This window comes from Onychostruthus taczanowskii, unplaced genomic scaffold (genome assembly GCF_017590055.1).
Source record: "Onychostruthus taczanowskii isolate IOZ18803 unplaced genomic scaffold, ASM1759005v1 scaffold63, whole genome shotgun sequence".
Lineage (NCBI taxonomy): Eukaryota > Metazoa > Chordata > Aves > Passeriformes > Passeridae > Onychostruthus > Onychostruthus taczanowskii.
The window spans coordinates 3486727-3500252 of record NW_024504012.1 but is presented as its reverse complement, the minus strand read 5'-3'; the positions used below and the strand labels follow the sequence as shown (position 1 = coordinate 3500252).

The following is a 13526-nucleotide window of genomic DNA, read 5'->3' as shown; positions in this document are numbered from 1 at the left end:
CTTACTGGCATCCCGTTCTGAAAACCATCAGCAGGTCACTACAAGGTGTCCTGCAACAGCAGACACAGCAAAGGAAGTCACTCACAATTTTCTCACAATACCACCAAATCTTCTGTATTTAGGTCAGGTTTTCCAGCAAAATAACAGGGAATGCAGTGTACCAGCAACAGAGCAATGCTTCATACGTATTTCTAATACTACTTTGGAGTTAGATTCTAACTCAAATTAGCCCAAATTATGAGTGGCTGCTCTAGGAGACATGTTTATCCCACTTTCTCCCCTGTATGGAAGGCAGCAGGAGAGATTTTCCACCGTTGCCCTGAGCCAGTTAGTTGAAATTCCTGCCAAGCTGTATCCTGCCATGTCTTTACTTCATGCATTTCCATATTTTGGAACAGCCTTTTTTGAGGTTTTATTTTCACCCAGCGGAAAGTTGCCAAAGGACATATCTGATTCTACCATTTATCATCTCCTGTGGAAAAACAGGCTTGGATCCCTGTAATAGTCTCAGATATCACAACTGAAAGTAAACACACTGCGTACAAGATGCACTGATTTATTAATAGAATAAAACTGAAATGTAGTGACAAGATTTTCCACTGTTCAAGCCATAGAGACAATCACTGTCCCATTTATAGACTCGGTGGCGTCATTCAGCAACTCATTCATAAACTCACACCCAACACGTCCAGGTCAGGTATTCCAGGAACCATTTCCACACTTCCCTGGTATCAAGAGGTTAACTGTGAGTGCAGAGTTTGCAGCTGCAATCAGTCTGTGGGAGATTTTCCTATGTTCTCTTTTAATTCCTGAGGCTTTCTCCACCTGGAATAGCTTTTTAAAGCCTTTCAACAGCAATAGAGCAAATCAGCTGAACTTCTTTGGGGTACTAACCTGCTCTTCAGGCAGGAAAATGCATTAAATGTTTTACAAAAATAGGCTTATTTCCAATATACTGTGGGGATTATTCATTATGAAATGAATTGTTGACTAATTATGGCTAATTATTGGCACTTTGAGGCAACTACAACAGAGAAAAATCTCTGCAATGGAACAGCTTTAAATGCAAAAACACTCTCTTTTGTGTGTTTCTACTTCTACATTCTGCAATGTCTTAAAATGTAACCCATCCTTTTTGTTAGGCCCTAGCAGCTGTGATTTCATAGCTAATAGTGTTATCAATGTACAGCTTCATGATTCAGCACTGCCTGAAAGGAAGTGATAAATACGAGGTATTACAACTGACTTTGCAGTTTGCCCCAATATGTAAATTTCCCTTAAATCAGGAAAGAGTAACCCCTGTGAAGGCAATTAATGTAAGCACTTGGGTTTGACAGCAGGAGAAACTGCTGGAAACTAATCCCTTATGGATACAAAGGAAGACAAACATCCTATTGCAGTTGTCAGAATGTGTTCTGAAGCAGACCCAGGTTTCTCCTGTAGGTATCTTTCTCTTGCACACTGCTCAGAAAAGGCATCCTTGAGTATCAAAAGGCTGAAAACCTTTGGACAAGCCCTACTGTTCACTTCCAAGTGTTCTGTTTCAGGAAGGTACAAAAGCCCATGAAGAGCTGGGCAGTAGAACATGAACGCACACCAGAATGATGATAGATGATGAACCCCAAATGAGTCTTGTGGAAAGAAAAGAGCCTTTAAAATTTGGAAACAATAAAAAGGAAAAGAGAAATGAAGTGCATATTACTGGCACTGCTGAAGCCCAGATACAACATACAGCCACAAGCCTGCAGAGAGTACCTCATCCACAACCACTGGCTTATCTGCATCCAGCAGTCATGTGGCAGAACAAGCTGGGGAACTTCCTGAAGTCACATTTACTGCCTGAGTTTGGCTGTCCATGTTGGAGAGGGATTTGGTCCTGGGGTTTTGAGACTGTTCAGAAACTGCAGGAGATGCAGCAGCAGCATGGTCAGCCTGCTGGCTCTCCTGCCCCACACCACTGGGAGCGGGGTTCTCCTGGGCTGTCCCAGCACGGCTGTGTGCCTGGCTGGATTGTCTCCCTGCTTCTGCCTCCTGCTGCTGCAGCATCTGTTCCACCTCGATCTCCAGCTCCAGATTTTCCTCATCTGCCTCCACGTCCAGCTGCTGCATTAACTCCTCCAGCTTCCTGGCCTTGCGGAGCTCGTTCTGCTGGATGATGGTGCACAGGTGCTCCGTCAGGTGCTCCTTGATCTCCGTCTTGTGCTGCAGGTCCAGCTTGGCGGCCACGTACTCGGACTCGGCCTTGTCGTAGCGCTTCCTGCAAAACCATCGGCATTTCTGGAGGGTTAATTCTCACTGCACCTCACACTCTGACACAGGCACGGGTACTTTAAGAAGCCCTGGAATGCAATGTGCTCTGCAATGCATTGTGCCAGCTGCTCGTGACATGCTGCCACATTAGCAAGAGGGAAGAAAATAAGAGTGAATTGATCGAAACTTCTCTGGACACTGCGGGCTCTGCTGTTGTGTACTGCAAGAGTTAACTTGCTCAGATTGCATCTCAAACACCCATTTTTACTGCCTGTTTGAAGAGATGCATCACTGGCAGCAGAAAGAAGCCATCAGAAATGGCAGTGTTTTCACACTTTTCACTTTTCACACTGACAGTGTTTCACACTAATGAACACCCACTCAGAGAACAGAAACACCAGAGCAGCTGGGTGTTTTTCTAACCCAAACCACCCCCCCACAGATACAGATGCTCCATGAAGCACGTTGACATTTGGATCATGTGCTTTTCTGGCCACCCATATCCATGTTCAGAAAATCAGGGGCAGCACAGACTGACACAGCACGTGACATCAACACAGATGTAGAATTTTATTGCAAGCATCCGTCCCAACACTCACCTCCTGCCAATCTGCACTTCCTGTCATGACAAATACAGAAAAAGGGAATATTCCAAGTATTTATTGAGTTAACAGAGAATATCTAGCACTTTTAATGAATGGCTGGTCTTCACATTAATGATGCATCTTTCACTACATCAGTGAACCCGTGTATTAATTCTAATTAAAAGATAGATGCAATCTTGCTCATCAGGAAAGGAAACACACAAAGGCTTTTGCAGCCTGACTACAGAGCACTCATAAAACTAGTATTAGTAAGGTTGTTGAATATAGAATCCAGTTCTTTTATAAAACCAGATTCCAGTATCTGCCTTAACAAAGCAACAGAAAGATGGGAGAGGTCCTTTGCTTAGTAAAACAGAAGGAAATAAGACATAGAAAAAAGTTCCCAAGTATATAATAACCCCATGACTTTTACCCAGCTGTAAAGCCTGTGTCTGCAGTGGGCAGAAGATGCCCACTTATGTTTCCCTCTCAGTAAAGTCAAGATTTCTCTGGGTCAGATACCTGAAGTGGCACAACCAATGCTATGCTGGAAACATCTGCACAGCTAAACCTTTGGGCTGAATTCCCACCTATTAGTCACATTGTATTTACAAAAATTCTATTCCACAGCAATTGTCAAATGTTGCTAACTAGCTATGTACTCAGGACTATTTAATATTGCACTTTTTAACACACAGAAATGCTTTGTGTTTTAGCCCTAGAACAAAAGGCAAATAATAAGAAACTGCTTTAAAAGACTCCACTTAAAAGTAAATTGGCTTTGGCTCTTAAGAACTACAACACTGGAAGTATCTATCTCACATTGCCAAATCCCTCCTTCAAGAAAACACCCACTAAATTAATGAAAGTCATTAAGATTTTAGTGAAACTTGTCCTACTAGCATCTCCTTTTGCTATTGTCATTAAAAACTGCTTTCCTAATGTCAAGAGCTGCTTGTGCTCTTCAGCCAGTAACCATTTCAAATAGATACATTATTACAAAACTTGGGCAAGAAGATTTCAGAAGCATTTAATGTTTTCAGAAATGAGATTAAACCTAAAATCCATTGAAATGTTTTTCCTCTTGAGGACATTAAATTCTGGGTTCACATGCAATCAGCTACCCTAACTACAGTTAATCTTAGACATTTCAAATGATAATTACACTAAAGAGATCTTAATTATTTTAGCTACCACTGCTATTTTTTCAAGACTAATTACCAGCTTTATTGGCCCGTGGTCATGGTATGGCAGAAGCCAGAAGGAGAAATGAGCATTTAGCACATTGAACGGTGAACCGAAAACCGCGAGCGAGCATTTCTGCTTTATGAACCGGCTGCACAAACACGCTGCTGTTTATCTACTGATGTTGTGGTTTGCCCACAGCTAATGGGGTGCTCCCATTAATTCCCTGCCTTTAAGGAACTCATCGCACCCACAGTGATTAAAGGCACACTGTGAAGGGTTAAAAGCTTCCCTCTTCCTTCAGTTTTTGGTCCTAGTTGCAAAAATGCTTCAGCAGGATTATATGTTTTAAGCTTAATTGGTCCCATTGATTCCAGCAGGACCAGAGCTGTCATGAACGAGCAAATTTCCCTGAACGGGATTTTCATTTCAGTTCTTTTCAAGAAAAACCTCTTTCCCCCTGAGAAGAAAACAACAACCTTGAAACAATAAAGCAGGGTTTATGGACAACTGCACACTTAAAGCAGGACCTGTCTTATGACAGCAGTCTCCAGTCAGAAAACCTGCTTCAGTTCCCAGATTCCAAGGGAAAAATTAGGAAATAAAAAGCATACTTTTACTTCCAGATCTGAAAGCCCCCCAGACTGTGACCGCTTCAGCTACACGTTGTTACAGTGACAGGACTTCATGAGTGCTTCAGTGAGAGGAAACAGCATTTTCCCCTCCCCTCAGGCAGGGCTGCTCCCTGGTCCCCCTCCCTGGGTGCCACTCACCGGGCGTAGGAGTAGTCCAGGCTGGCCTGGTCGATGCGGTTCCTCAGGATGCCGATGTCAGCAGACACCATGTCATCCAGAGCCTGCAGCTCCTTCTGAATCCTCTTCAGTTTCACTGTCTCGGCTTGGGTTCTTTTGGATCTGCAAAAGGAAGATGATTTTTTTGTTGTTGTTGTTTTAATTTCCTTTTCAAGCCTCTCTTCTTGACATACTGGGCCCCACTTCACTTGCAGAATAACTGACCTCTGTAGGACCTATTGAGAAGGTTTCTCCTTTATGGTGTAGGGCTTTTGATCTTTTTTAGATCCACAGGGATCTAAAATGCCTGCTATTAAAGGACTATGGCAAAATTATGTAATGACCATAATCAAAGTGCCTAAAATGGATTGTGTTTCTTCACTGTGGAAACACACAAGAAGCTGCTGTATCTAAGTAGTTCTCAGTGTAAGGAAACAGGAAATGGCTTGGGGGGGAAGTGAGAGGGGGAAGGGTTTTTAGTCCTGCAAATATCCCCTTTCAAAGGAGCCCAGTTAGTAGGGGCCAAAAAGTCACCTAACCTAAGCTTGATTTCCATTTTGTAAAATTATTCCCAAAAGGCCCAGCCAAACCCCAATGAAGTGAATGGAAAGTTTTACATTAAACACAAAGGATTTCAATCAAGCCTTGTGTAACCTTTTTCAACTAGGCCATTCATTCCTAAGTCCTGAAAGTGAAATGTTACTAAGGGCAACAAGCTTTGATGGATTTCACTCCCAAGCAAGCCAAGTGACTTTCCACAAGCTTTTACACCACGTCACTTTGCCATCATTCATCACCACCAGCAAAATGGTGCTTCTCAGGCACTGCTTTAGACCCAAGGCAGGTCTCTGAAAGCAAGACTGGGTGTGCAGGCAGTGCCAGCATCTCTCATTTGACCAGCTGATGCAGGTGGAGGGACACAGACATCCTGTGGTATTGCTGGGAGCCTGAGGAAGGCCTTTGAGTGACAGAAGTAACTCCTCAGCGGTCACCTCCCATGTCTTGTCTCTCCTCAGGCTTTGTTTCCAGAAGGAAGAACCAAACCTGGTGGCCACATCCATGTTTGATGTCCTGCAGTGACTCAGAATAAAGGTGCCTGTGTTTTATCTCTGCCTGGCAAAGGAAAATGAAATTTTCAGGACTCTAGCACAGTACAGGCTGTGTTCACCTGTGCTACCCAAGGGCTCTGATGGGCAGAACATAACACACGCCTGGGAGAGCACTGCAAGCCTGAAAACTTCACATCACTGTCCTTGATCCAGTGTTATCAGCTGTTCCAACATCCTTCCCTACAAACTTCACCTTCCCTGGAGTCTTAAACTGCCTCAGTGCCATAAAGCCTGGTCTCCTGAAGAGCAAGAGCTAACAACTGTGAGAATATGTGTAATTTTACAACTTCTAGTCACCCAGTGGTAAAACAGTACCTTCTTAAAGCTGGTCATCTTGTCTTTTCAACATTTTCACACACTAATGAACCAGAAGTCCAAACAAAAAGCTTCTTCTCACATGTTATGAATCAAATAAACTTCCCTTACATCCAGCAAAAACAGACCAGGACCAGAACATGGACAAGCATCTCAGCACCCCAACCTTCCAAACATGACCTCACTAACAAATTTAGGGATTTCAGCTAATCCTCCAGTTGTGCAATCATCTGTGTACAGAGCTGCAGCTTGGGAAGTGCAAAAAGCTTAGTCACAACTCCTTAGCCAGCACTTGTCATCCAAGGGAAATGTCCATCACAGCTGATCACAGAGCACAGAGAAGAGGAAAAAGTGAGATTTAATTCAAGATATGAAACTGGTTGCCGATGCAGAGTCAGCCCCTGCCCTGGCTCAGCCCCACCTCTCAGCAATGGCTCTGGCCAGGAGTGCCTTCTTGCGTTTGTTCTTCTCTTCTATCAGCCGCTGCTCCTGCTGGAGGATTTCCCACCGGGATTTCTCCTGCCTGATCATTGACAAGAACATCCAAATTAACAGAGAGCTCATTTCTCTCCCTGCTGCCCACATTGCAACACAAATATTCACCATCATACATTCTGGAGCAAACTCTTACAAAAGTAGAAGGAACAATAAAGAGGTTTTGTTTCTGAGGAAAGAACAATCACCTGCAAGAAGCCACTCAGACCAATAAAACATTTCCAGATGAAATCTCCTGATCAGAACTAAAATCTACATAACCAAAAAAGTGCATGGAGCTTATTGCACCAAAAAAGTGCATGGAGCACTTTTTCAGAATTTTTCAAGTAAAGGATGTGCTTCCCTATCAGGTAGAAGCAGTTTCAAGTTTCTTACTGGCTGCTGTCACCATCTGTTCAGTCTGCCAACACAGCCTCTTTTTTGGAAATGTTTTTTTCCCATAAAACAGATTCTTTCCCAGGTCTGCTTTACAGCACAGCTCCCAAATAATTAAATGGACACAAATGAAAGGTTGGTACGAGTTATAATGAAAACAAGCAGCAAGGGAGAACAAGAATTTGCTTTTGCCACCAGTGAAAGACTGATACAGATTCCATTTCCTAGGCTACATCTCCTAAGAAATACAACTATCCCAAAGGATGGAAGGCCAGGTGTCAGCGAGGGGGAACATCTTGTGGCAGGATTCAGGAGAAACAAAGAACTGTTTGCTGCTTTCCACCCCATTCTGTTCTTCATGCCCTCACTCAAGGAGCCCAAACTTAAAAATACCCAAATAACTCAGCTACTAGCAAACATTTCTGCACATCTCTTCAGATTTGTCCTCATCCCCCTATTCCTAAGACCTCACATACAGAAATACTTTTAGTAAGATTTAAATTCAAGCACCCAGGCTGGGAAGAATCCAGCAGATTTAGGTGACTGTTGCAGCTCAATGTCATTTGCTTTCACCAGTGTGAAAAAATTCTCAGCAAAGCTCCAGCTGTTTTCTCCCCAGACAAGCAGTGTCTGTCTGTGTTTTGCCCACCACAAAAATGAGATGAACAGCCAGTCCTACTGGTGGGCTGCACCCACAGGAGCAATTTGAGTTCTCAAAGTGCTGCTGCCCTGATGCAGGGAGTGCAGGCAGGTGATCCCAGCCCGGAGCTGGGCAGGGAAACCACAGGCAGCACAACCAGCAGCCTCTCAAGGCCCATCTCTGCAAAACAGAACCTCCTGGATCCTCCTGAGTTTAGAATCTTAGAGAAGCCACTGCTGCTTCTCCACACAGATCCTGCCTGGTAGAAACTGGAATTATTTCATCTCTCAGAGCTTCCTATCAGACACACAAAAGCTGACTTCACAACTAAAGAACGAATCAATACCGAATAACAAACCCCACCCCTCGATTTTACCGACTTACTAACAATTCCACTTTCTTTCTCTCCGCCTGGCTGTTGGGCTTTGTGGGGCGGGGCTGGGCACTGTCCCTGCCATTACAAGACTCTGCCGCTGTCACTCCCTGCTGCTGCTGCTCTCGGCTGTCCCTTTGCCTCTCATCCCCAGCTGCTGGCGCGGGCTGCTGGGGCTCACAAGGTTTGGGTTGTGGAGCAGAAAGCAGCTGCTCTGGAGTGACCGAGGCCGCTCCTCCCTGCAGTCCCAGCCTCTGGCTTTGCTGCTGGAGGGCTTTTTCCCGTTGCAATTGCTTCCGAGTCTTGGGAACAGCCTGGGGGCGAGGCGGCTGCTGCTGCTGCTGCGGCGGGGAGGGCTCGTACAAATCTGTAAAAACAAATCTCAGTATCAAAGACGGGCTCTGACAGAGCTGTTCTGGGCAAGCAAAAACCAAAATGAGGAAAACACGAGGCAGGGAGTCACGGGAAGGCAATGTAGGGGTAACCTCAGGAAGCTGGAAATGTTTGGTTAGCCTAAGATGCAGGAATTTTCAATGATATCGTTATCCCTAAGTGAGGACAGGGAGGACTAAGAGGCCTGGCCTAAAAGAGAAACCAGAGGTGGGAGTGAGGTGGCTCTTGGGATAACCATGACAAGGCAGATCTAGGGCTAAGGAAGGGTCCCTGCCAGCCTGGTGGGCAGACTGAGGTTATAAAGGGAAGAACAGGGAAGAACGAGGTGACACGCAGGGAATGAGGAGCCTGGGAATGCGAGGGGGGCGTTGGGCAGAGATCTGGCTGCAGGACAGGGGGCTGGAGAGCCCGGGATTTTGGGAATTTTTGTGGGAGAGGCTGCGGGTGGGGAGAGGGGCTGGATGGGAGAGAGCGAGGGGCTGCCGGGGACAGCGCAGGCCTTTGATGTGGGGATGGAGCGGGAAGGGATAGAGGTGTGGATGGACAGGCTGAGGGAAGGGTTAGAGGTGTGGATGGAGGGGCTGAGGGAAGGGATAGAGGTGTGGATGGACAGGGTGAGGGGAGGAATTGGGATGTGAATGGAGCGGCTGAGAGAAGGGAAAGAGATGCGGCTGGAGTGGCTGAGGGGAAGCGCAGAGGTGTGGCTGGAGGGGCTGAGGGGCGATGGGAGGCAGGTGCAGCTGCGGGGGCTAACGCGTTGCCGAGGCCCAGGCTCTTCCTCCGCGCCACACTGTCCCCCACTCCACTCCCCGGGCGCTCCCGGCGCTGTGCGGTCCGTACCTGGGCGCTGCCCCCGCAGCCGCCGCAGCTCCTCCTGCGAGAAGCCGGCCCAGGCCTCGGCCATGGCGCTCCCTCCTCCTCCTCCCGCCGCGCAGGCCCCGCGGCTGCCCCGGCACCGCCGCGCCGCCGCCGCAGGCGAACGCCGCGGACAGCGCGGCCGGGGGCCTCGCGGCGGCGGCGGGGCGGGGCGGGGCGGGCAAGATGGCGGCCTGAGGGGGAAGAGAGGGAGGGGATGGAGGTCGCCCGAGCTCCGGGAAGCGCTGCCCTAGCGGGCACATCCTCGCCTCTCCTGAGAACCTAGTGCCGTAAAAATCACAGAGTCAATTAGGTTGGAAAAGATTTCTGAGCTTATCTAGTCCAGTCTGTGAGCGAGCAGGACTCAGTGGGTCCTGGCTAATGAGGCTGAAATGGAGAGGGAATGTCGCTCCCGGAAAAAGCAAACAAACTTCAAGGAACATCACACGTACCCCCATGCAATTTATGATTCGTAATTAAGTAGTTGTAAGCAGGTAAAATCCTACTCTAGCACGTCTGAGTTACAGTGACAACACTGTGAGGAAATCAGAGAATCCCTGGATGCTTTGGGCTGGAAGTGACTTTAAAGTTCAAACCCCTGTGATGGGAAGGGACATCTTCCACTAGACCAGGCTGCTCCAAGCCCTGTCCAACCTGATCTTGAGCATTTCCAGGGATGGGGCAGCCACAACTTCTCTGGGCAGCCTGTGCCTCACCACCTCACAGGGAAGAACTTCCCCATTTCTAAACTCGATCTCTCCTCTTTTAGTTTAAAACCATTCTCTCTTGTCCCATCACAATCTGCCCATTTAAAAAGTTGCTCTCCCTCTTTTTCTATAAGCACTGGGAGGCCATCAAGGAAAAATACAATTTTGCCCATACTGATGTTTTTTAAGATCTGCTTTGACCACTGTGCACAAGAGTGCGCACACTCACTTTCACCCTTAGGTATAAACTGAAAAGACCCCACAACTTACAGCATTATCCCTCAGTATCCATGAAAAGAAGAATTTTCCTGCCTATCCCAAGCTCCTGTGGCTGCTGCAGGTCTGTCAGAGGCCCTATGGACGAGCTCACCTCCCACTGGGACGCAGCCAGCAGGAGCACAAAGGCACGAGCCCCTGCTTTGCTGCAGCATCCCCGGGGCCTGCAGGCTTCAATAACCCATAATGGGCAGTAAACGGGAATGTTTTCAGCGCCACATCCCTGCCCAGCTCCAATCTGTGAGGGATTAGTCAAGCTCCAAGCACTGCTGCCTCCCCGAGCAAATCCGCGGCCCCACGGCCGCGTAGGGCTCCGCGATTTCCGTGGCTGCGCTTCCAGCAGCTCCTGTGACTAACGCGTCCCGTAAACACCGCTCGGAGGGGAATGCTCCCTGAGCTGGCTGTAAAATGTTTCTGATGGGATTTGAGTGCCTTGGGGGAACACGAGTGCCACCATTTCTCACCTGCAGCTCAGCGTTGTGTAAGAGACGGTCCCAAGTTTCCGTTTTTGGAAATTTGCCTCGCGATCCTCGCAAGGACCCTGAAGATCCCCGACAGGAGCTCTGGCCTGGCTGAGGTGGATGTTGTGCCTGTGTGCAGGTGTGCTCGCTGTGCTTTCACAGAACACCGCTTCGGACAGGTTCTGACAAGCGGCGGCTTGTCCTCGCACGCTCGCTCCTGCCTCACGGACCAAGGGGTCTCAACACAACGGCCCACGGATCTTCCCCACCTTTTGGCCAGATGTCACTCGCTTTGGGTTGAGGCTGTATAAACTGTCACTTTTGAGATGACTTTGGTGAGCCCCCACGGACGACGGTGAATCTCTGTGACTGGACCATGAGGATTCTGTCTCGTTGGTAGCTATATTCCCCCTCCCCTCTTTTTCCTTTCTAGCCTTTATTTTCTTTTCTGATCCCTCTATTGCATTTGCTGTTGGCCCTCAATGAAGGTGCATTTGTTGTGATTAAACTGATAGTCCCCTGCTGTTTGTCTTTTGCACTTTTTTGATCAGGAAATGAACCATCACAACCTCACTTGCCCTAGCGGATTGTGACACATTGGTGCCAAGAAGAGATGCTGATGGAGCAGAGGAGAAGGAGAGTGTGGTTATCTCCTGCAGGAAGTCATTCCTGGGTAAGCCTGGGGCAGAGGGATGCCCAGCAGCCCTTCACACAGGATGATGGCTTCTCGGGGAAACCTGACTGAGCACTGGAGACATCTGAATGAGAACCATAATCCAACACTGAAACGCTCTCAAACTCCAGGGAGTCCAGATGGCAGAACCAGGTGTCAGCTTGAATTTTACAATGGAACAGTGTTGGCCAGCCCTACAAGGGTTGGCTCACAACAAGGTGTAGGCACCTAATTCCCTTTGAGATGACTATATAAGAATCATGAGTCTAAATCTGGTGTCTAAATCACAGTAATGAGCTGTACCAAGCCCAGAGATATCGACTGAATGTGCTTCACCAAGTACAAACACCAGATCTCATCTTGAACTTCAGTTCTTTCTTCTTCCAAGTTTTAGCGCTACAAACAAAAGCGAAGCACCATATCCACTTTATTGCTGCAGATATTCCAGGCACAAAGCTCCCACGTGTTTTATAGAAAAAGTAAAAAGAGTTTGGAGTTGTTAACTCTGATGCTATGGGCAAGGCAGCAATCCCTGTTAACAGTTTCCATCAGCCTGAGGTTTAATTGCCAGCCATTGGGCCAGCTTGCTCCAGGAACAATTACAGTGCTGTGAAGTCATTTCACGGAGCATTTACCAACAGCAGGCTCAGAAAACAGAGGCTGGCCATGTTCTCTGGCTGATTAAAGTCCTGTGAGTGGAACAGGGCACTGAACGTTTGCCACCTAGGAATGAAGTGTTTTCCAGGCAAAGGCTGCTCCAGCGCAGGCTGGACGAGGCAAGATTACGAGAAAGCAGAAACCTTTTTCACCTCCTGGGCTGACATTCCCACAAACCTTGTTCTTACATCTAGGGCTGAATTTGGGTCCTCTGTGTCTTTTTGTGCTTCAAGAGCTGCTCTTCCACAAGCAGACCTGGAGACCTCCATGAGTGCTGCATCCGTTTTCTCTTGGCCTAATTGCCCTGGACTCTGGTGAGTAGAAGCAGCCAGCACCAACGATCACAAAAACATCTTTTCTTGTGTAGTTCCCAAATCAACGTGGAAATGTCATCATGGGCTGGCAAATTGGGCTGCCCAGGTCAGAGCTCAGGGTCAGACCTCAGATGACATTTCAACCCAGGACAGGAGCAATTTGTACCAGGGCATAACATCAATTTGCATCGGTTTTGTACTGAAAACTTGTGGGGTTTTTAGGAGCCAAATCAGATCTTCTGTCAAAAGGCTCCCTGAATTAGATGTATATTTAAAACTTCATTCTTGCACTGCTCTGCACGCTGCCACAGAAACACACAAAGCAACATTTTCCCAGTAAAGGACGGAGCCTGATGTGAGACAGGGAAAGGCTTGCATAGGGAAGGAGAGCTTCCTTTCTACTTGCATTTCAGACCCTATCATGAGCTTCCAAGGACTCTGGCATTTAATTCAAGAGACTAGGGAAAAAACATCATGAAAATAACAGAGCCAGAAATTCTTAATTCAATTAGCCCTTTTTCTAACAAGAACAAAAAAACGGGATCTATCAAACTGTATCCATGTCAATACTGCCCCATCCTTTCCCAGATCATAGCACAGGCTGGCTTAGGAAGAACCACCATGTCCAGATCAGCTATGGCACTATGTGAGCAAGGAACAAGTCTTTTGTTTTGATAATAACTGGGGATTTGATTTGTCCTTTAAAATCACTCTTGAGATCCACTAAAATTTATTTTGTTGATTTTCATCTTCAAAGCCTGAGATGAACAATTTAATTTCTTAGCAGAAGACTGAATTAAAAAGTACAGCATTATTCCTTTTCCTCAGTTTCTGTTCCCTTAACTGCCTGGTAAGTGGGATTAAGTCAGCACTGTCATTTCTGGGACCAAGGCAATCTTTTGGTTTGTAAGAATTTCACAGAGGAAAACCAAAATCCACTTATCTAAAGAGCTACTGAGTGGAAAAAAAGCGACATAAAACTCCCTGTTTTTTACACAAGATAAACCAAAGGTTTTCAACATCTTTTGATTTGTGGGTCTGTACACATTTTCTAGGAAAGAGGCAAACTTCCC

General features: G+C 46.9%; 1 protein-coding gene across 2 annotated transcripts; it reads right to left on the bottom strand.

Annotated features, from left to right (window-relative positions):
* Positions 1 to 540: 540 nt before the first annotated feature.
* Positions 541 to 9491, bottom strand: GORAB (golgin, RAB6 interacting). Of its 2 annotated transcripts, XM_041420172.1 has the most exons (5): positions 9351 to 9491; positions 8133 to 8484; positions 6656 to 6757; positions 4793 to 4933; positions 541 to 2257 (listed from the first exon to the last, which is right to left on the bottom strand). In XM_041420172.1, exons 1-5 carry the CDS (start codon positions 9412 to 9414, stop codon positions 1792 to 1794), a joined length of 1125 nt encoding a protein of 374 aa, XP_041276106.1. In that variant the 5' UTR covers positions 9415 to 9491; the 3' UTR covers positions 541 to 1791. The 2 variants fall into 2 exon arrangements, with proteins under 2 accessions (XP_041276106.1, XP_041276107.1); XM_041420173.1 differs by lacking the exon at positions 6656 to 6757.
* Positions 9492 to 13526: the final 4035 nt, after the last annotated feature.